General features: G+C 40.4%; 1 protein-coding gene across 1 annotated transcript in view; it reads left to right on the top strand.

The window, feature by feature from the left end:
* Positions 1 to 22,801, top strand: part of tenm4 (teneurin transmembrane protein 4) — a 239,930-nt gene that overhangs the window by 133,338 nt on the left and 83,791 nt on the right. The window contains exons 12-15 of the mRNA XM_036563237.1: positions 9,637 to 9,738; positions 10,173 to 10,367; positions 13,897 to 14,097; positions 20,104 to 20,289. Of these exons, the coding sequence (XP_036419130.1) occupies positions 9,637 to 9,738; positions 10,173 to 10,367; positions 13,897 to 14,097; positions 20,104 to 20,289 (684 nt within the window). The remainder of the gene's footprint in view (positions 1 to 9,636; positions 9,739 to 10,172; positions 10,368 to 13,896; positions 14,098 to 20,103; positions 20,290 to 22,801) is intronic.

Here is a 22,801-nt window from a genome sequence, read left to right as displayed (position 1 = left end):
AGTGGTGAGAGATCTGTATGAGAGATCTGATTCTAGATCAGCACTTCCACTTAGTTTGAGAATCATAGAGTGAAAGAGGTTGCTAATTTTTATCTTATTGTGGTTCTATGCCATGTAAAGTTTAAAAAAAAAAACTTCAACTAATATCCTATGCAGATCTCATCTGCATTCCTTGTTAGCTCCTTTTAACTGAACCATTCTTTAATGAGTAGCTAGTTGGACTGCAGAGTTAATCATGTAGCATCACAGAAATTATGGTATTTAGCTCTGCAAGTACTTAATCATAGAAGTCTACAATTAATGGTCTATGCCCAAGATCAGTGGTACTTTTCAGTGTGTGTGTGAGTATATTGAGCAGGGATAGATTTTCTTAGATAACATGTCCTGAGTGTTTTGACCAGTCACAGATGTTCCTGCATATGTTTGTACAGAATGCCCTGTGGCTGTATACTGGAATGCTTATAATTATTAATTGCAGTTAATAACTGCAGCCGTACTAGCACACAAAATAATCATTTCATTTTGGCCTCGTCTTGTGCTTTTCAAGGCTAGCCATCTAAATTGAATAGTCCATCTTGACAGGAGGTTCATTGACAGCAAGTTACAATTCAAGGCTCTTGAATTTGATACAGATGGGAGTCATTGTCTCAGACACTTGTCCGATGTCCATGAAAACATCTCACTCCATTTCTTTACTCATTGAAAGCAAAAAACTGTTTTCAACAGTCATAGTCTTCAAATAGTAGGCTTAATTTGTCCCCCCAGCCAAAAATCGGAGAAAATTTGAAGGAGCACCCTGCTACTTATCAACCCGTGCCACTCATGACCTGCTGCTCTTCAGCCCTGATCAGTATGGTCTCAAGCTGCCTAGGCCACTACACAGCAATCAGGATGGATTTGAATAAGAAAGATGGAGGGAGCGAGTAATGCTCTACAACGTCCTGGTATTCCTCCACTGATGGCTGCTAATGCTCCCCTTATTATTCGAGGGTCTTCGCTGAGGCCTGTTTTCCATTTTTGGGGCAGGCCATTTGCATACAACACTGGCTGGCCGGATTCAAAGCGTTCTGATTGCGCAGCCCCCTCTCCTGCCCCCCTGCGTGGGCCATTATTGGTCATTATTACAACCAGTTTGCATTTACTTCTCACTGATGAAAGAAAAACCTCTTTTTTTATACTCTGCCCCTTTCAGCACTGGCACATGCTGCTGTGATTCCGCAGCCCAGCTGCCGACATCTGGCCTCCCCCCGACTGAGAACGTTTGTTCGTTTTGTCCTCTCTCTTATGTTTGCTAAAAGCGCCTTTGATTAGCACGAGTGCGTCGGGCAGGCGGGGAGGAAGAGGACGGTTGGAGGTGGGGGGCGTGAGTCGGCCCTAGGTGTCGGCTTTCACGGAGGTGGCAGCTGGGAGCTGTTCTCACATGCTCTTTAATTAAAAGCTCCTGGGCCATGGTCCATCTGTGACAGACAGGCTGAGAAGGACGGGCTGGGGGAGGGGCGCTGAAGCCCATGGATCGATGGCAGCGATCCTCAGTACAACTGGTGCAGCAGCCGTGACCCATCAGGAGACAGACAGACGCTGGTACACTGGGCCTCCCTCGCCACAGGGAGAGTCAAATACTTCGTACTATAGAAGTGTAATAACTAAGGAAAATGTCTGTTCAGTTTGCCTTTCAGTTTTAACTCTGATACACAAAACATTGTATGCAACTCCTTTCTAGATTAAATGGGATTTCTGTTCATATTCTGTAAACCCTGTACAACCTTGTACCAGTTGCCACCTTCTCCAGTAGTCACTTAAATGAAATGAAAATGATCAAGCAAGCCAAACATTTGTACATTTTTGTGATAAATTAGCATTTTGTGCAAGTAAATTAATATAAAAGAGTATCCTTCAGCCTTCAGTCACCTGTTATTGTTTCTCTGATCAAACAAATGTTTCCGACATCTAAAGTAGACTGTTAATGATTTGAGTTCTGATCTAAGTGAAGGCTTGTCCTGCATCTAACAATAACTTCAGTGGAGGTTGTGGCAGTATTATATCTGCTTCCTTTTCACATATTTTAATGGTGTACTTCATTTTACATAACAGTAAATAGACTGGGTTTGAAATGAACTTTAAAGGGCCTATACCAAACCAACTTTCCCTCATTTTTTCTTGAAGTAATTTAAACAGTGTTAAAGTTTCAAAGTGTACTGTTCACTCCCCAGTCCATGCAGTCCATGTATTTCAACTAAGCAAAAACACGCTGTTTTTTATTGAATTTTCTGTCACAAGAACCAACTCATTTCCATATATACACCTATTCATCCTATAGCAGTTTAGCCCCGCCCATTCATACTGAAGTTCTAAAGAGTGTTTGAGCTCTGAATCATATATCAGTCTTAAAACCACAGAAACCAAAACACCTTGTTTAATCCTAAGGGATAAATTGAGATTTGAGAAAAGGTCATATAAAAATGTACATTGTCAATTTTTTGTACATAAAAGCACACAAATGTTCGGAGTGGAACATGAGGGAAAAATAAAAAACAGAAAAGAATTTGGAGGATGTGGGTCCTTTTATAGACTTTGCATACTTGTAGATTTGCATTGATACTAATACTGCAGTTGTTACAACATTCTGTACAAAAGTGTAATTTGCTGGATAATTTAAAGATTTATGGTCTGTGGTTTTATATATGCCTGTTATTAGGTAGACTATACCTGGCCAGGCATTGGGGTGGTTTCGTCTGGATCAATGAGACATCACACAGATAGCACTGATAATAATAACAGGAAAGGCGACATATCCTATAGCTTAACCCTAGAAAAAGGCAATCAATCCAAATCTCTCACATGTATTGTAGAAAATACTGGACAGTGTGTTTTCCACAGAAATCCTACTGGAAAGCCAATTGTACAACTATTTTGAATATTTGTTTTTGTTTGGTTTTTTTTTGTTATTGCTGACACTGGAACTACATTATTTTGTTTGAGGTAGTAAATCACTTTTACATCTCTGTCGTACTACATGAGAGTTCACGTTGGAGGGAGATGTGAGAGAAAGGTGAAAAGTGTCCTCTTTAGTTCAGTATTTGTTGCTTCTAGGTATGCTGGGCATCTGCAGGTATGGTCCCGGGTGTCTGGCGGCCCACCTGCAGTCTGCAGCTAGATGTAGAAGCGCTGGGATAGGGGTATAGCAGGCAGCATATGTGGCAGAGAGTTTATTTGAAGGGAGAGTTCATCATGATTCTCTCTGTCAGATGGAGAGGAACAGAGAGATGTTGTGATAACGTAAGGAGCCAGTGAGAGAGTGAGAGATAGAGGAGGAAAGGGAAGGTGTGATAAAGTGGAGGAAAGCAAGAGAGGAAGAGAGAAAAGTAATAAAGTGGGTCAGCTGAACGATGTCCTTCAGAAGGAATCAAGCTGTGCCAGTTTCTAGAATACAGGCGTTAGATGATCCTCGAGCACTCAGGGATTAAAGCGTTTTACACTGACTTTTATTCATTTAGCAGATGCTGCTATCCAGAGTGATTTAGAAGTCAGGGAGGCAGTAGTCAGTGTAGTGATACTGTTGTAGTACATCACAGGCCTGCACTCATAACCTAAATACAGCAGCTTTACCAAGATTATTCAAGGTCAAGTGTAACCTACAGACCAGATGACTGAGCTTATTACCTTGTTTGAGATTCATGTGGTATTATACTTTACCGTGAAGTAGTTCATATGAGTTGGTATGGTGTATATTTTCAGGATGTATTCATCACACTGGCACAGATATAAATAAACAAATGAACTTCATTGACATTACTGAAAAGCTCACACTTTATACTTATATTCGTATTACGTGTCATATTGTTCAATATGAACCTCACAATTCATTACAAGCAAGTATTAAACAATACGTACAACAGACTGGAGCGAATAAAGCACTCCATTTAATATTGCTTGTATTGCATGAAGTATAACAAAAATTAAACCAAATTAATCAAAATCAAAAAGCTTACACCTCAAAAGTGCATATTAGCTTGGATCAAACTTATTAGCTTGTGGTCAGTTTTCCATTCTTTTTTTTACCCCTACCCCTTATTTTCGAGTGTCACCCTAACCCCTTTAAACTGAGTTACAAGGGGTAGTGGTTGAAATCTTGCCCTACGAAATGGGACAACCCTCAAATTAACAGGCTACTAGCGGTGGTCTGTAGGCGACCCAGCCCGTCTTCAGTGATAGAAGAGAAGGGCAAAGTTCAGCAACCTTGCTGCTGGATTTTAGTTACATTTAGGGTATCAAATGCCTTCAAAGAGGGGGTTTAAGACAATTATTTGTTATCGCCTATCGCTAATTCTTTGGTGATACGAAGCTGAAGTCAGCTATTCACCAGCTTCTTGTTTGAATTTTCCCGTTCCACCTTAAATGGTGCAGCAGTTACATACTGGCACTTCAGGCATCAACACTGCTAGACTATTTAAGGTGGAACGGGAAGTCAGCTAGATAGCTACCGAAACATTAGCATGCAATTAGCGATTCTTTTATGCTTGTTATAAAGAAAACGATCATAATACATTGAAACGACATTAAACTAAGATAATACGATAGTTATTGTAATTTTTTAATTAAGAAAATCATTCGCGCAGCTATCTTGCCGGTTTTTCTTTTTTTCTGATAACACTCCGTTTGGAGTGCATCTCTGAAAAACCTCCTTTTGGAGGACCATGTAGCCCTAACACTTCGCCTTGGGACACCCTAACCCTAGCTGTGAACGCGCAAAACAGAGGGATATGGGCTAAGTAGTAGGGGCAAGGGATGAAATGGGATTGGGCCTTAGTGTGTTAATGAATTTCAAATGATATTTATTTTATGCACATGAATATGTGTCTGTATGTGAAATGCACAGTGTTAGGATAAATGGGAATAGTTTTTTTACTAAATTTTCAGTTTTTAATTTTTTTATGCATCATCGAGCTCGTGCTAGCTTGATGGAGCATTGTTCAGCACAACAACATAGTCCAGCAGTACAACATTTTAAACTGGAAACGCAACATAATACAGCAGCTGTAAACAAAGTTCACTGCAGAGAGCACTACAGTTTCTCATTAGGTTAAATAGGATGTTTGTCAATGTTCTCTAAAGCTTGTCCAACTTGGCAACAGTTTCTATGGGAAAACACATTTGTGGGCGGAGCATAGAAAGGTCAGTTCCTCTCTTCCTCTCTATAATCCTGATTTCTCTTGAAAGGATGAGGTGCTCCATCCTCCCCACTCTTCAGTGGAGCACAGTCTCATTTGTCCTTGCCGAGCGTTGTCTCACACCCCCACTCTGAATTCTGTGTGTGTGTGGGAATAAAACCTGTGAGGGAAAGGCCATGGCCATAATCTGTCCCCTGACCCAGGCTGTCCAAATCCATTGCGCTGATCAGTAACAAAACAAGTTCATGACTAGAAAAATCTGTGTTAAGGCCAGATGTTATATGTTTTTCACGGGTTTGTGACCCAGTGCCTATTTGACGGCTCATTCCTCTTCTTGTCACTGGGGAGAGCAAGAAGCCAGCAGAAATATAGACTGTACTTCATTTTTTCTGGGGTAAAACATGGAAAAAGGCTGTTCCTTCCCATCGTCACCCACCATCAGTCGTCAGAGATTATATCAGACATGAGGGTTTGGGGGAGAAGTTCAGGGCTGGGAAGTGTGTGCTGGAGTTAGCTGGGTGGGTATGTGGAGTGTACATCACTCTTGATGACAGACAGACAGGCGTGTGGTTGGGAGCGTGTGTGCGCTGTAGGGAAGGACTGCAGGGTGTTGGCAGATTGTAGAGCTAGAACGAGTTGTTGGAATGCCATGTGCATGTCCACCAAGATCACCAAGTTGTCTCTGCTCGAATACAGAAAGAGAAAAGAGTCTGTAGCTTTATACATGTAAATTACTCTTTATTGGATATTTCTACCTTTTAATGTGTTGTTCATTATTTATAACAAGATCACTCAATGACAGTGTTATCTTTATTTTGATATGCAAAGAACCTGAGCGGAGAAAGATGAAATAGGAATCTGAATATGAATATACTTCATATTTTGTTTGTCTATGACGTATATTCTGAAAAAACAAATGAATAATATTGTAATACTGGGCAGTTTTTACTGTGTGCTGTGAGCATCTAGAGTTTCTGTGGGTGTTTGGTTAATCACAGTAAATAATCAAACAAACATTGTTTGGTTAATCACAGTAAATAATCAAACAAACATTTGGTCAAAATAATGCAGGCCAGTCTTTAACCATGTCACATTTATTGATGCATCAAAATAAAATGTCTTGGCCAAAAACCAAACCCATAAATTTGGTTGTTCTTAACAACAGAGAATGGCTAGTCATCCAAGGCAGTGATTTCCATTATTATTTAGGTATTTTTGCACTTTGGCACTGTTTTTTCAGATTTTTTTCATCATTTCAAAATAGATGGCTACAGTTCGCTTGCTAGCAGAGAACGTACTTTTTGCTTCTGCTGTTTTGCTGTGTTCTGTGCATTGAGCAGGATGAGGTATCAAACCTGTAGTGAAGCATTGTACCCCCTCTTGATACATGAACAGTGAATCGCTTGTTTAAAAAAACAGAAACAAACACCATTTTTATCTCTAATGCTGTTTTTCCATTATCGTTAAAATACTGATAAAGTCTGGCATGTCAGTACAGGCCTGTTTGATCTTTGTGGGTTTTTTGTCCTTCAGCCAAAATTTCAACCTTTTTTCTCTTTCAGCCAAAACTGAAAAGGCCGTTTTTGATCATTTTTGGCCAAATACACATCCCCAGTCACATTATTAGCTAACAAATACATTTTGTTATATTGCAAGGCATATCACACCTGCAGTATAAGTATAGAAAGTCACAATACAAGATTTTGACCAAATTGAGAAGGCCTATAACACACAATTCCCAGACGTCCAAGATTTTATAAAAGGAGTTGGGCCTTGTAGTTAGAACCAGTGGTTGGAGGCTATCAAACACACCACCAAAATATAGATGGGCCTTGCACACACCAGGGAGAGTTTCTAACCCTGTAACCTCTTCTTCTCGCATTACTAAGCGAAAACTCAAGAATGTAGAAAACACACACTTTCAGCTCGCTTTGAAATTCCCTTCTTTCTCTGTGCCTCTCCACCCCATCTCTCTCTTTCTCTCTCTCCCTCTCTCTCTCTCTCTCTTTCATTGTATTGCATCCTTTGCGGTAATTTACTCTCATGAGGAAGGACAGGACTGTGAGTAGGTTCACATTTCTAGCTCTTTTTCTTCCACACAAAAGCAGCTTTGTCGGGGCCGGTCCTGGCCCTATAGGAGCTCCAGAAGCCCTGGGGCAGCCAGAGAGGGGGAATATTTTTCAGCGGCATTTCTTGTTTAATTCACTGCCTCGTCCGATTTTGAATTCTGACCGGCTTGAATGGCTGCCGAAATGACCCCTTTTGCGCAGTTGTGTACTCCACCATCTGAACGTTAACACTGTGCAGAGCAGGCCTGGAATAACCTCCTGATCACAGGGGATGAGTAGTGACAGGAGGTATTGGATGCATGAAAGGGTTTGAGCAAGCGTGTATGTGTGTGCAGTGCAGACTGTAGGGTTTATCTGCATTATAGCTGGTTCATGTTGAACTGAAAAAAAAATTGGTGCTTTTTGCCTAGCATGCTGCATCTCCATCTCAGTCATTTGATCTAATCATGATCAGTTATGATCAGTTGTATCTAAACGTGTATCTGTTACTGGACTTTTCTGAGTAGTTATGGACCTAATATTGTTAATACCTTTAACAGTTTGCATGTCAGGTACAAAGATCAGTTTTCTCAACATTCGTTATGGCCTACATTGCTTTAATGAGCTAATAGCGCTTAATTCCAGCAGATACTGAAGAATAGAACAGCATCTTTAGTGCCACATGACCAAGGCCTGTGGAAGTTGTGCACTGTAACAAAATCCAGCTTAACAAATGTTTGAATGCCTATTTTTATTAGAAGTCAAAGCAATGATACATTTTAAGTTTCTTGAACCTAAATAAAGATTTCTTTCTTAAAATAAAGAAAAAAAAGATATATATATATATATATGTATATATAACAGTAGCTATCTATGTCTTTGATGATCATCTATTTATTCCAGATTCCTCTGCTAGCGTCAACTGTATGAATTTTTGGTAATAACATTATATTATTAGGTTAGATTAGATATGATATTTGAATCTATCATATATGAAATTTTTATTGAATTTATGAACTTTTTTGAAAACCAACAAGAAATGGCAAGAGGCAGAATCAGGCTAGGAATAAAACACATTAAAACTTTTAACTTTTTGAAAAAATATGAAGGAAATCTGAAGACCTTGCACCATGTGAAGTTCAAAACTCCATAATGTACCAGTATTAAGAGTGACATGGCCTGTCTTTATTACCTCAACCATGCGGCAGATTGAGGTTTGATTCCCTGCCTAGACAAACCTCCATAATATAATTAAAAGTGTAAGTTGCCCCTGGATAAGCATTTAAAATATTTCCTAAATTTCTTTAAGTGCTGACAACAGAATGTCATTCACTATAACTGATTATTTACAAGAAGTTTAGTAATCAAGAAAAACTAGCAGAAATTAGTAGTAAGATCTTTTTGTTGTCTTTATGCAAGCCCAATGTTTTCTTAATGTTGAAGTTGGTATGACTTTATGCCTTTGATATTATAACAATAAGGTACAAGTAATGCAAGTAAAAGTAATACATAATACTCAACATAATAGCACAAGACCTGCAGGTTGTACATAATACATAATACTTCTATTTAAAATAAACATAACGTACACCTCACCTGCTAAACCACAAATCACGTAACAGTCGTATGGAAAAGCTTGGGCAACCCTGGTCAAATTACATATTTTGCTGATTTGCTGAGTGAAAGTAAGTTAAGACATCCTCTGCAGAGAACACACATCTGCACAATTTAATGAATTTAACATGTTGGGAAAAAATCAGATAAAATATGGCCTGTGCAAAAGTTAAGGCACATTTTATATTTTATGTTTTGTTTTTATTTTTTTCCAAACTGTTAAACTCAGTGACAGGTGATCTGTCCAGGATGTTTCCTGCCTTCTGCCCAATGATTTCTGGGATAGGCTCCAGCAACCCCCGTGACCCAGAAGGATAAGTGGCTTAGAAAATGTGTGTGTGTGTGTGTGTGTGTGTGTGTGTGTGTGTGTGTGTGTGTGTGTGTGTGTGTTTGTTAAACTCAGCAAATAAACAGAAATTGTGCACTAAAATTTGAAGAAAATGCAGTATTTTGCATTTGTTCCATGTAGAGGATGTGTTAACTTTAAATCTACAAAACATGTAATTTGGCCAGGGATTGAGTTGAACGTGTTCAGCATACACAACTTCATGCTTTTCTTTGAAAAAAAAGAATGTCGTCTTACTTTCTGCTGAACTTTAAAGAAGAGTTTGAGTTTCACAGGCATTTTCGTCAGGACAATGAGAACTAACATCAGCAGTCTCCATTTTCAGGTAGAGAAGGAAGACTGGACATTGCAGCAGAACAAGAAAAGCAGACAAAATATATATATAAAAAACCATTGATGGATGTTGTGAGCTCCCCTGACAGACACTGTTGCTTTTTTTTTCCTGTTTATTTTATTTTAGACTCGATTGATGACTGTCCCAGTAACTGTTTCGGTAATGGAGACTGCATAGCTGGAACCTGCCATTGTTTCCTGGGATTTAGAGGACCAGACTGCGGCAGAGGTGAGAGTGCCATCTCTCTCGCTCTTTTTTTTTCAAATTTGCTTTCTAACTTTTCTGACTCTTGCTTTATTACCTGTTTAGCTATTCTTTTCTTTATTTTCTGGTATGTCACTCTGACTTTTTAAAAAAGTAATCCAAGGCACAATCAGGAATTTTCTGAGCACTGAAAGAGTTGGCATGATACCTTCTGCGCTCAGAAATAGAGCTTTGAGTAAATGCTCAAAGCTTCGGTAATCAGTGAGATATGCCATAAATCTCATTTGAAATAAAATAGCTATACAAATCTCTGATTGACCCTTTAACACAATATGCTTGTAATATTAAATCATGAAACAATAAATATTCAGTTAGAAATGCCAGAATCCTTAGACAATCATTGTACTTCACATACCTGATTCATATGAATGTGTGTCTATGTCTTTGCCCACCCACAGCTTCCTGTCCAGTGCTTTGCAGCGGCAATGGTCAGTATCTAAAAGGCCGCTGCATGTGCCACAGTGGTTGGAAAGGGTCTGAATGCGATGTTCCTACCAACCAGTGTATCGACGTGACCTGTAGTGGACACGGGACGTGCATAGTGGGAACCTGCATATGCAACCCTGGCTACAAGGGAGAAAACTGTGAGGAAGGTAATGCCACTCTGAAGATAATGAGTTTGGCGTGCTTTTGAAGAAAGGCAGGACACAAACAGCTTTTTGGACTTTTCGACACTTGCATGCCTGGTCACTCAAGTTTACCTTTCCTCAAAAAAGACCATAGTCAAAGGCTCAAGTTCAGGTGAAAAGGGATTTGAGTGGAGAACAGCTATCAAAAGTGCCACAGAGTCCAAGGCTACTGAAAAGCAGCCCTAAAATATATAAACAAACATTTGCGAGGACTGTCAGCAGAAATCTTCCCAATCATTCTCCTGTCATTCGCCTGCCAGCTTTCAGCCGAATCTCCCCCCCCACTGCACACACAGCATGGGGTCTGCGTGATTGCAGCAGCCTGCCTAGCAATACACTGTGGTTAGGCAAAGTGTTCATGTTTTTGGTTTTCCACTACACAGAAGTCCAAAATCTGTGTGGTGCCAAACTTGTGAGATGAGCCATAATTTAGCTACATTAGAAAGACAACACCATTTCATCCCCTGCGCTTATGGGGCTTTTTCAGGACCAGTACACACCCTGTTCCTGAATATTTCAGACTCTACAGTTTTTGGAGTCGAGCCCAGAAGCTTCTGATCTTTCTCTGTTAAGCTGGTGAAGCTTTCTCTTGTCTCAGTACATTATGGATGTTTTGGAGGCGTTCATAGCAGTTCATTAAGACACAGAGCAATCCCTTTTATTGTCTGAAACTCAGTAAACAGTTTTGCACAAACGGAAAGTGTGACTGTCCTCCAGAGTTTAGTACCAACCAGGAGTTTAGTACCAACCAGGAATGGGCAAAATGAGCTCAAACTTATATCACAGTGTTTTAAATCTCTGGGCAATGACAATGTATCATGATATATAAGAACATCTAATAATAATAATAGGAAAAAGAAGAAGAACAACAACAACAACATAATATTTTAAAACAAGAATGAAAAGTAAGCATATTCTTTATCACGAAGTTACAGTCTATGCCAACACTGTCAACAGTTTGCCTAATTTTTGCTGAGTTCATTTGAATCACTGAGGCTGTTCAAGTGCATACCTAATTAGTAGTGGGGCTAATTTTGTTTTATCATTTTTGAACTTATCATGGTATCGACTATATGATAAATAATTCACATCGTGGGACAAAAGCATACCAACATTTATACCAATATGCCTCCTTCCCCAAGTACATGTGCTCCACCTAATCATAGCAGGTGAATATTAAAGGAAGATTTGTTGGAAATAAACTCTTTTGGAAGGTAGATCTCTGGCAGCAGGATCGGGCAGCCCTGCTTTAATCTGTTAATGGCGTCTCAGAGGACCCGACAGAGGGCCCAGGGCCAAGGCGCCAAGAGATAAGCTTGAACTCACCATTGTGTTTGGCAGCTCTTGAAGGCACTCATTTCAAGATGAAAAATAGAGCAGCTGATTTTGATAAATGGGAGTTCTGACACCTCTGATCCCCCCCCAATATTCTATTTTGGGTCACACCGCAGACAGGCGGAGGGAGAGAATGGGGCCACTGGCCCTTTAAGGCTTCTACCTTTCTTCCCTGCGACCTTCAGGCAGTGATGATTAATTGCCAGGAGAGCAGCTCTTGTCAGTTAGCCTATGATCTCCGAGCCTTGTGCCCAAGCCATCTGCTAAGAGGCCACAGCTCCTGTTTGTCTATAGGCGAGGCCTTTATATGCATTTATGTCATGGTAAAGGGAGGTTGCCGTGCCCCCCTGCGTCTCCATGTCCCCTCCACCCAGATGCACATTCTCCATCTGTGAGATCCGATTTCTTCTTGTTGTTGTTATTATTTTCTAATTGAGGACCTTTTTTTTTCTCACGGCACTTGTCCTCTCGTTATCCGAGGCAACATTCGCCAGCTTTCTCCAAGTCTCTGTTTTCATTAAACAACCATTAACTGTCATTAGCGTTAGCATGGGACTGAACAGACTTTCTGCTTTTTTTTTTTCTTTTTTTTCCTTCTCAGAGGTTGAGTGATGGAAGGATCAGCAGTCATAAGTCAGGCTAAGTTCTAGGGGGGGATACGGTCGAATAAAGAGTAGCAGCGAGTGTGTGTGGAGAGAGGGAGGCTGTGTTTTTTACCCGCCAGGCCTGAGTGTGTGGCAGCAGCCTCGTTTGCATTCTGTCCAGCTCTCTGGGTTTCTGGGTTCGGCGGCGAGCGAGCGGGGGAGCACGTCCAGCGCCGCTTTTCAATTTAGCCCAGCATGCGCTGGCTGCGCCGTCCCTCCCTGGCGCTGGGAGGAAATCTCATTACCAGCAGAGAGAGAGGGAGTTAGAGAGAGAAAGAGGGAGAGAGAGCTATCCTCCACCTGGCTGCATGTTGCACGGCCGTAGGGTTGGCTGTTTAATTTGCCTGTTTGTAAATCCCTTTCTTGCCCAGCTTTAGGAAGTATTGGCTGGAAATGTGGAGAGCGCTTGTTTACAAGAGAGTCCCAGACCCCGCCATTTTGGAAACCATCACTTTATCATGACTATATTGAGTACAATATTTTCAAATGATTACTTAGTTTTAAATAGCCATTGTGCAAATTCTGTGCATATCACATTATTAATGCCTTGTTATGGCTGATATTGATACCAGTAATTGCTCATTTTACTTGTTTGCATTTTACAACAAGTTCACACTAAATTCAGTCCATAAATTAAGTGCACTGAGCTTCAGAACTCTAAGGATACTAACTGCTAATGCTAATACTAGCTGTTGTTTTCCTTTAATCATTTGCTGAACTTGAGTTTGAACTGAGATATAGGGAGATAGGGAGGGACAGTGCTGAACTGGGAACAGAATATTTGTTGCCAGCTGCGGTTCTGTTGTCTTCTGCCGAATCTGTGAAAGAATTCCAAACTGCTGACATTTGTATTCTGTACCTTCGCAGTATGACTGTAGATGCAAATGCATTGGTTGTTATTGGTTGTAATTATCAACTGCAATTCGAATATCAGACACATAATCATAATTAAATGTTCCCATTTATCTTGAACACTGTACAGTTGTATGCTAAAGTTTGGGTACCACCTGTCAAATTAGATGTTTTGTCAATTTTCTAAGTGAATAGAAATAAACACATTCTCTATAGAGAACACACATTTAAACACACAATTACTGTTTATTTGTTGAATTTAACATATTTAGGAAAAAAACATAAACAGTGGCCCATGCCAAAGGTATGGGATTTTTTAGATTTCATTTTTTCCAATAGCTTAAATAAACAGAAATTGTGCATTTTCATGAGATTTTCAGAAAAAATGCTATGTTTAAGTGTCTTCCCTGTAGAGGATGTGTTAATTTCCTTTCACTTCCTTTCAATCAGTAAAACATGTCATTTGACTAGGGATATTCATACAAGTCTATCGCCTGCCAATGTATGATATAGCCCCTCAGGTTAACGACTCAGAATCAGGAATAACAAACAAAACAGCTAGCCTCTCTCTCTTGCTCTCAGTCTTTGTATCTCATATATGTTCAGTGGTGTTTATTTTGCCTTGGATAGGACGTCCTAACAGTGTTTCTTTATTTCTTCAGTGGACTGTCTGGACCCCACTTGCTCCGGGCGAGGTGTCTGTGTTCGGGGTGAGTGCCACTGTTTCGTGGGCTGGGGGGGTCCTGGGTGTGAGAGCCCCCGCGCTTCCTGCATGGACCAATGCTCAGGCCATGGGGCCTTCCTGGCTGACACAGGAACCTGCAGCTGTGACCCCAACTGGACCGGCCATGACTGCTCCACAGGTCAGCACTGTCATTCTGCCAAGATGAGTTAACGGCTCAGCTGCCTACTTTATACATATAAAGGCTTCCAGAGACAATTAATGAGAGAATGTTCTCTTTTACAGGAACAATTTGGTGGAAAAAAAATCAAATGTGCACAGTTGTTCCCATTACCTCCAAAGTTCGGTGGCTGAAGTTTGCTTCTTAATTTTTGGACTGCAGCTACAAACCTAATGTAGCTAGCAAAAAAAGGATACTTATATCACATGACTTAGCACTGTGCATGCCTAATTTGTCGTACACTTGCCTCGAACCACATTGAGTTGTTAAGTAATCTCAAATAGGCTTACTTATGTTGTTTTTGACACTTTATCAATTAAAAATGGACAAAAGTATGCCACATCACTATCTTGAATTTTGCCCATACATTTTCCAGATCTGACTTGTAGTAGTAACTGCATTTGATGTAAAGGGGAAAATTGTGTAAATTGTTTAAATTGCTGAACTATTCCGTTAAGTCTTAATCTGCAGTATGATGTCTCTGATGCCCCTTTAAAATGATTTTTAGTGATACTAGTTTCATGCTTGTCAATAAATGTACCCTGATGCTTTGTTTCTGCTCTTAATAAGCATTTCATCAGGTATGGGTGTTTATGTATGCTTATGTCAAGGTACAACTCTGCTTAATGAAAGAAGAAGAAATAGTCCTCTGCTAATCTCACCCTATTACCTGTTGCCATGGCAGCAGTCACTTCCTCCTTTTCTCGGGGTGTCAGAGTATAATTGCACACTAGAGGTAATTTGTCTTGCAGTTCACTATTTGCGTCACTGCGAAAAATCTCAAAAGCTGCTTTTAGGTTTTAGCGTAGTCCCTTTTTTTAGAATCCACAAATGCTTGGTTATGTGTTCTCTGAGCAAGAAAGCTTTGGTTAAGACCTCCAGATGTCGAGAGGGTTAGTATATGGATTTGTTAAATAAGCTTGTTTCACAGAAATACTAATTTTAATGTTTTATTTAATTGTATTTTTGTTGTTTGTGTTTTCTGCTCTCTCTATGCTGGAAGTGGACTTCTGCTGTTTTTATCATGCTGTGACTGATGAACATGTCTGATCATTGAACTTTTTCCACATTTAAAGTTCCAGTTAGTAGGGGAGGACACAGCACTCTCTGATACAGTATAACTGGCTTATTGCCTCACCAGTGTAGAGTAGATACTGGATTGTGGAGTCAGGTTCTATGCACTTGCCTCCTGGGGTTGTGGAACTGTAACTGTTACACTAACACTACCTCTGTACAAGTGATTACTGACTGCCAGCAAGACTGACTGCAGGTCATGCTGAGGCCTGTTCATTTCGCTTGGGTAATATAAAGTCCATACATGTACCTGCTGATAGCAAAGCATGATGCTGCCAGGCTTTTGGTGCTCTTAACTTACTTACTTCTTTCTTGCATTTGCACCAACATTTTTTACTCATTTATTTTACCCTGACATGTTTTAATTACATGAGCATATAAATGCAGAGTTAATCAGAATTTCTAATGTCAATTAATAAGATTCTATTCAAAGCAGCCATGACCTGGACCCTATTGATCTCCCCAAATGTTTTTTCGCTTTATTTGGACACTTTGCTTCTAGCAATTGCCGCTGCTTTGCCACTGGCCTTAAAGAAGATCATCCAAGTAAAAATCATTTTTCTTTCCTGAAGTTTAAAACACAGCTATCTGTGACTGTGAATTTCTCCATTAATGCCAAGCAGACAGGCTGACCTATTAGGTAATCCGAGGGATTTGCTGGGAAATAGGCATTTTAAAGCCTGGCTTCTCAAGCGGACAAGTCTGCGCTGTAAATTATGATGATCTTGCACTTTCTCCCTCCTGGCCCTGCTTGCTTTCTGAGCTCGCGACGCACACCAGCATTAAAATGAAGGAGTGTCTGCTCTGGGAGAAAGGCTACCACAGGCCACAGAGTTCAGGCGCTGATCCGAAAGAACGTGCAGCACCAAAGTGCGCAATGTTCTACGTTTTCCACGCTTACTTTCTCTGCAGATTTCTGCCTCACTAGTGTGGAGAATAAGGGATTAATTAATAATTATTTGATGCTGTTTATTTTTATTATGCCATTTATCATTTCAGGCTAAACTTTCAACATGTTTTGGTGTCTTTGGACTGCACTATAACCTTGTCTTTCACCAATCAGGATTATTTTTGGGGGTGGTAATTTTCTTGATTGACAGTAATGTTGTGCCTTTCACATGTTTGATGAATCTCCAGTACCATTTTCTCTTGAAGGCCACTATTTTTGCTATTATATTTAATCTCCCGGCTAGGGATTCACCCTCAACTGACTTGCAACATGACTTGAGATTTACAGCTTGTGAAATTTCACTGATTAAACTGATTAAAAACTGCCAACCTTAATGTGTGATGTCAGGTTCAATACGGCTTCAAACAACAAACCTTTAATCATAGAAAAATCTGAAAGATGAAATGAAGCACTACACACAGTAAATACAGTGTTTCCTTTAAAACTTGCTAAAGCTGGATTGGCTATTAGCTATATATGCTTGCTGTACAAACTACAGACTAAGTAACTGATTCAAGTCATTTTGCCTTTTTCCTTTAAACACTGTCTTAGCTGCTTGTAGAGGTTCAGTTTTGTCCTTCAGACTGAAGATTTTTCTAGAATTGAAGCCTCATTATTTGAAGCCATTTTGAACGTTTTTAGCAGGGGTTTATGTTTGTACAATGCAACGCTTTCAGCTAAGAACAAAACTAAAATTCTCTTTTAAAGACCCAGACTCAACTTGCGCTCACACTTCAGAGACTTGAGACTTTGTTCACACTTACACCCCAGAGACTCAAGGCTTGATTCGGGAAATTTAAGGTCAAGAATAGATATATAGTTGAATGTAAGTTAAATGCAAGGTAAGCATCTGTAGTGGGCTACCAAATTAAGGTGTTACTGCCCCATCTGGGAATAAGTCATCTGGGTGAATGTTTGGCCCCATCGATAGTTAGTTTTTTGAAATATCACACTATTTATTCCAAATAATGTGATATTTCTCAAAAACTGTGTAGTCCTACCCCTGACAGACTGAATGCGGTTTTTGTGTGCAGTATCTGCTGTGGAAACGCCATCTTGACTCGTAGGTCTGCCCACACCAGTTTGTTAAACGTGTGCAGTGTTGTGTGTGGCGCTGCATGGCAGGGCTTGTCACGGTGATAAACAGGCTGTGGAACACTGCAAAAAGCCTCATGAAATGACCCCAAGTTCTCTACATGAGCAAAGCCTAGGGCCCTGCTGATGTGGCGGCTAATTGCATCTGCTGTTCAGAGAGAAGGGCTCTCCAAGTTAAAAAAATAAGAAAAAAAAAGCTTTGATTCTCTCTTTTTTCCCTCCTCATGTTCTGCTGCTCACTGCCAGTAACTGGATGAGAAAGCTTTCAGCTTAAGCATGTGTCCACTTCATGTCATGTTCAGAAATGAGCTTCTGTGAACAATTGCGATCCGCATCAATTAGACCTTCCCCTCTTTTACAGTGGCCGAGCAGGGGTCATTAGATTATTGTTCCATGATTTATAAATAATGTCCTGCAATTTTGCTCTGTCTTCTCGAGCAAAGCACTGGAGAGATGCTTAGTCTTCTCTAAAATGGTATTTAATGTGTAGATATTTCAAAATTTAATAAGAAACCTCTCTGCAGTAATAACGACTTAGTGACATCTTTCTGTGCATTTGTATGTGTGTGGGAGAGAGATTAGGACAAATAAGACAAAAGGAGAGGAAGACAGTGAGACAGTGCCACACTCTGTGTGCATGTGTGTGGTAGTGGGTGATGGTTGTGTCTCCTAGACAGCTCAAAGCTGCTAATGATGAAATGCTGCTAGGACGCCTCTAATTGAAAAGCCGCATGTGAAATTAAGGACATTTACATAATTTAACAAAAGCCCAGTTCTGTAATTAGTGAGAAGGAGGGATTTTTTTTTCCTTTAAAGATTTTAAAGCATCTAATGCTGTGTTATGGTGTGTGGCTGTAAAGCCTAACTTGACTCCATTTAATTTCTAACAATGGCCAAAATGAAGAGCTACACGGGACATAATTGACTTATTAATGGCCTTTACTTTTTCTCTGGTCCCCCTGGGAAATAGGTGAATGTTTTCAGCTAATCGGACGGCAGTACATGGTTATGGTAAGCCTGTACATGCCAAGTTGCAAGGCTTTGACTGACTTTGATTGAACATAGTCCATGTCAACTAATTCACATCATGGCCTCGTTTTCAGCCAGCGCCGTGCTCTTGAGCAATTTTCCAGCTTTTGTTTCTGAAACCTAGTTGGCTGTGAATGAGCCCTAGGCTACAACCAAAGTGGTTGGCAAACAGAGTTTGGAAAAAGTTTACAAACTCGGCGGCGGTGCTATGAAGTGTTGCACTTCAGTATTGGCTTGTCTCTCTTGTTTCGCCCCACCTGGATAGCTCCGTGTCCCCCGAGCCCCAGAAAGCAGGAGAGGGCATTCAATCTGTAAACACTCAGATGGCGCATTCTGAGCTGTGGCCTCTGTTAGGGCTTGTTGAACATCCCCCATCTGGCCCTGCTCTCCTCCACTGACTTACCACTAAGGTTTTTTTTTCTTCTCCATCATCTCAGCAGCCATGTAATCAGCCTTGTCTTCCTCATTACCAGCAAGGCAAACATTGAGCCTACATGAATTCCTTCAATTGCCACTTGAATTCTTTCAAAACTACATAATATACATAAAGTAGTAAATAATTTGTAGTGGTTACTGAATAATCCTATAAAAGCCAGTATCCTACATTTTTGTTGATTATATTTTTTCCTATGTAGCCCACTTGTTTTTTTGTTTTTCTGCTTTTATGTACCAAAAAGTCATACTTACTTTTTGTATGACTATTTTCCAACCTTTCTTTATCCCTTAGAATTAAATAAGATGTTTTCAGTCGTATGCGGAAAATTTGTTGATTTTCTAAGTGAAGACAAGTGAGCAAATCATCTACAGAGAACACACTAATATATGGCATTTTTCTGCACCCTTTAGTGCCAATGTCTATTTATTTGCATAAACTATATAAAATGACCATAACTTTTACACAGGCCACATTTTATGTTTTATTTTCCAATGTGTTACATTCAGCAAATAATAAGTAATTATAGATTGAAGTGTACATAAGTGTGTTCTCTGTAGAGGATCTGTTAACTATCAACAAGACATGTCATTTGTACTTTGACCAGGGATGCCCAAACTTTTGCATATGACTGTGTTTAGTTGTACCTTTTAAAATGAGCTAATCTGCCTCTGTTTTGATTGGCTGCCCTGTGTTGTGCCTCATCATAAAAGTAGTCTTGTCTGCAGCACTTCATAGGACTTCGATGTGAAGGGGCCATAGGCTGAATAGGTGGAAATTAGTCAATGTGTTGATATTTATGACATCACAAATACAATGAATTTAAAATAAGCTGTTTTAGCAGGTTCATTTTCATATTTAGATCATATGAATTGAGGAGCAAACAATACCTTTTGAAACTCTAACATTATAACAGTGTTTAAAGACTACATCACATTCTTTTATTGAAAAACAGGCAAGGATGAAGGATTTGCCATGATATGTGCCCTTTAAGATTAATAAGTGAATAATAAGCCTGCAGTTTAAGCGGTTAATGAGGGCTGACATGTGTTGCTGCTTCTATTGAAAGTTAAAATTGGACTTTTTCCTTTTTTGCCACCTTCTCACGGCACAAAAGGGGTGCGGATTCACAAAGGAGGACGAGGGGCACTGTGGAGAATCTGCCACCATACATGCCCCCCTCTTTGCTTTGTGATGGGCTTATTAGATCTGCATTGTCCAAAGGGTATTGTACCCCCCTTTTCTTATGAGGGGTGAGAATTTCTTTTGAGCAGCCGTTGGACGAGCTAGCAGAGCGTGGCCGGTCCATCTCCGACAATAACTTGTGGATTTGTCTTGTCTTTACCCCCTGTGGTCCTCCGTCCCCCTCCCTGCGTTTCTCCCACAGAGCTTTGTGCGGCGGACTGTGGCGGTCATGGCGTCTGCGTGGCGGGCGGCTGCCGCTGTGAGGAGGGCTGGACAGGCGCCGGTTGTGACCAGAGGGCGTGTCACCCGCGCTGCAGCGAACATGGCACCTGCAAGGACGGCAAGTGCGAGTGCAGCCCAGGCTGGAACGGAGAACACTGCACCATCGGTAGGGTGGAGTGAGTGAGTGAGCGAGCGAGTGAGTGACTGAGTGAGCAAGCGAGCAAGCAAGTGAGTGAGTGAGTGAAAATGAGTGAATGACTGAGGGGTGGTTCGTTAAATGGGGGGAGGTTTTGGGGGGTTTTGGGCGAGAAAGGGAGAAGCATGCGTAATTGAATTTGTGCAACTCGGCATAGCATGAAGAGGTTTGCTGAAGGATCTAAGGCTTGCCTTCATGCATTTTAATGTGAGAATGTGCTAAGGTGTCTTTTCATTTCCGCTCATCCTTTTCCACATCCCGCTTTTTCCCTATCCTCCCGCGTCGTCGCCTTCCTTTTGATTTGTTGATGTGAAATACAAACATTTGCATCGTCTCGAGCAGCTCAGCCACTGGAAAGACATTCTTTTTAGCAGGGCACTTGACCGCAAAGAAAAGAGAAAAAATAAAAAGACTTTTATTTACTTAGAAAGTCTCAGTATTGAAAATTAGACTTTTTTTTCCAAACTTTCCTTTAACTCTACTTAGAATTTGAGTAAAAGTGCCAGAGACTCAATCGGCAGAGGAGCTATGCAACTGACATGATTCTTTCCTTCGCCTTCATGTTTTGATTGCTTTTTTTGATTGCCTCAAAGTTGACTCACAGAGAAAATGGTCAAAAACAAACATCAGTCAAGGCAGAAACTGTGCCTTTATGCTTGGCTTCCCTTAACTTGATGCCACCGCAAGTTTCCCTATCACTTCTAGGTTGGCAATAAAATTCGTGATGGCAGATTTCACTGTCCGTATCTCCGCATGCTGATGCACATCCCAGCTTTATGGGACACCATAGAGCTGTCAAGAAGCTGAGCTCAGTTTAAAGAAATAGTCCAACCAAGTGATGCTAGCGCTGCTAACAGTGAATGAAAGGTCACATTGCCAGTTAGCATGACATTACGCTCACTGCCATTACTGACTTTCATTCATTATTAGTCACTATCAGCACTGATTGATCAAACTATCTTAAACTAGTCTTGAACAGCTGATAACGTAAAGCTAAGTAGAGATCTGTTAGCAGGGCACCACCAAGCCTGCTACAGGTTTCAGGCTGGCAGACTGAAACGTCTAACCTCATGTGAATTGAATAAGTAATTAAGTGAATCTAATTTGTGTGCAGCTCTGCTCATGAAAGACAGCGTAATGTGAAGATAATGCTGGGTCTGGGTGCAGTGGCCTCTCGGATGCTCAGAGCAGGGATGCTAACATTGACAGCGCAGTCAGCTTTTATGTTAAGCTGCAGCTGTTAAACACGAGGCATAGGCTAAGAATAAAATGAGGCACTGAAAGGTGTTAAAATATCTTTGATGAAAATCATAATCTAAAAACTGGCCTTATACCTCATACTTGTATTTATAGGACACCAGTGTACAGCCATTGTAATCATCATTTATAATTTAAGCTAGCCTGCAAATAAAGTGCTTAGTAGGATTCAGTAAGATTCAGTAGAGGATATGACCGCTTAACGATTAAACGTCAGTTTTGTAGGTTTACCTAGACTATTAAAAGTACTGCAGTTTAATCTATTTAACTGAGTGAAATATACAACTTCATTACTGTGAAATGGCACATTCCTCACTGTATCTTAATGCTGCATCAATTTGAAAGTCACCTTCATATCTGTACACCTGTGTTAGTTTTCCTTTTAATCTCATGAATGATTTATGATGAAAATTAATAGTCCCTAAATTATGGAACCCAGTTAATTGTTGTAGCTATAGCCTATGGCTTAGGCCTGCAATGAATCTAGGTTGCGATCAGGTTGGCTAATTAGCAGGCTGAATTGGATTACACAAACTAGCAAAATTATCATTTGTGATGTAATTTGTGGCTAATTACTCATGTTGCACTATTTTGTTTATTTAACATGAATTTTCTAAGTGGATGATTTATTATCACAATGTCTTTTTTAAATATTAATAATAAATTCAGGAGTCTGGCCTCTTCACATCATACAGAGAATGCTTGCATGTTAAGAAAATACGAGACCTATATACCTCAGAATCATTTTGATGGAATGACTTTCAACTCTTTCAGTGGATGTATCACCCAAAGAAAGTGTTGAAAGGAAATTTGGTAGCGTTCAGCGATTTGGTTGATAAACATCCTTGGGGGACGCTTAATCCCACTGTGCCCTGTATGTATTACTAGATGGTGCCACAAGAAATAAATGTGCACTGATGGCATTTATTTCATGATAAGTTTTTTTTTTTTCTTTTCGTTTCTTTTCTTTCCCTTCGGTCCTGCCTGGGGTCAGTTCACTTTGTGTTAGCTGTGAGGATTCACATTCTTTCAGCTGACCTTAAAGAGCCTGAATGGGCCAGTGGACTGACCCGTTCTAGGAGACTGCCTTTTCCAGTATGTCTGTCTCAACACCATTGTGTCTGTCTCCCTGTCTCTTCTGTTTACACTCTCTCTCTCTCTCTCTCTCTCTCTCTCTCTCTCTCTCTCTCTCTCTCTCTCTCTCTCTGTTTCTCTCTCTTCTTCT

Source organism: Colossoma macropomum, unplaced genomic scaffold (genome assembly GCF_904425465.1).
Source record: "Colossoma macropomum unplaced genomic scaffold, Colossoma_macropomum, whole genome shotgun sequence".
In the NCBI taxonomy this organism is placed as follows: Eukaryota; Metazoa; Chordata; class Actinopteri; order Characiformes; family Serrasalmidae; genus Colossoma; species Colossoma macropomum.
This window is presented reverse-complemented; position numbering and strand designations above follow the sequence as displayed.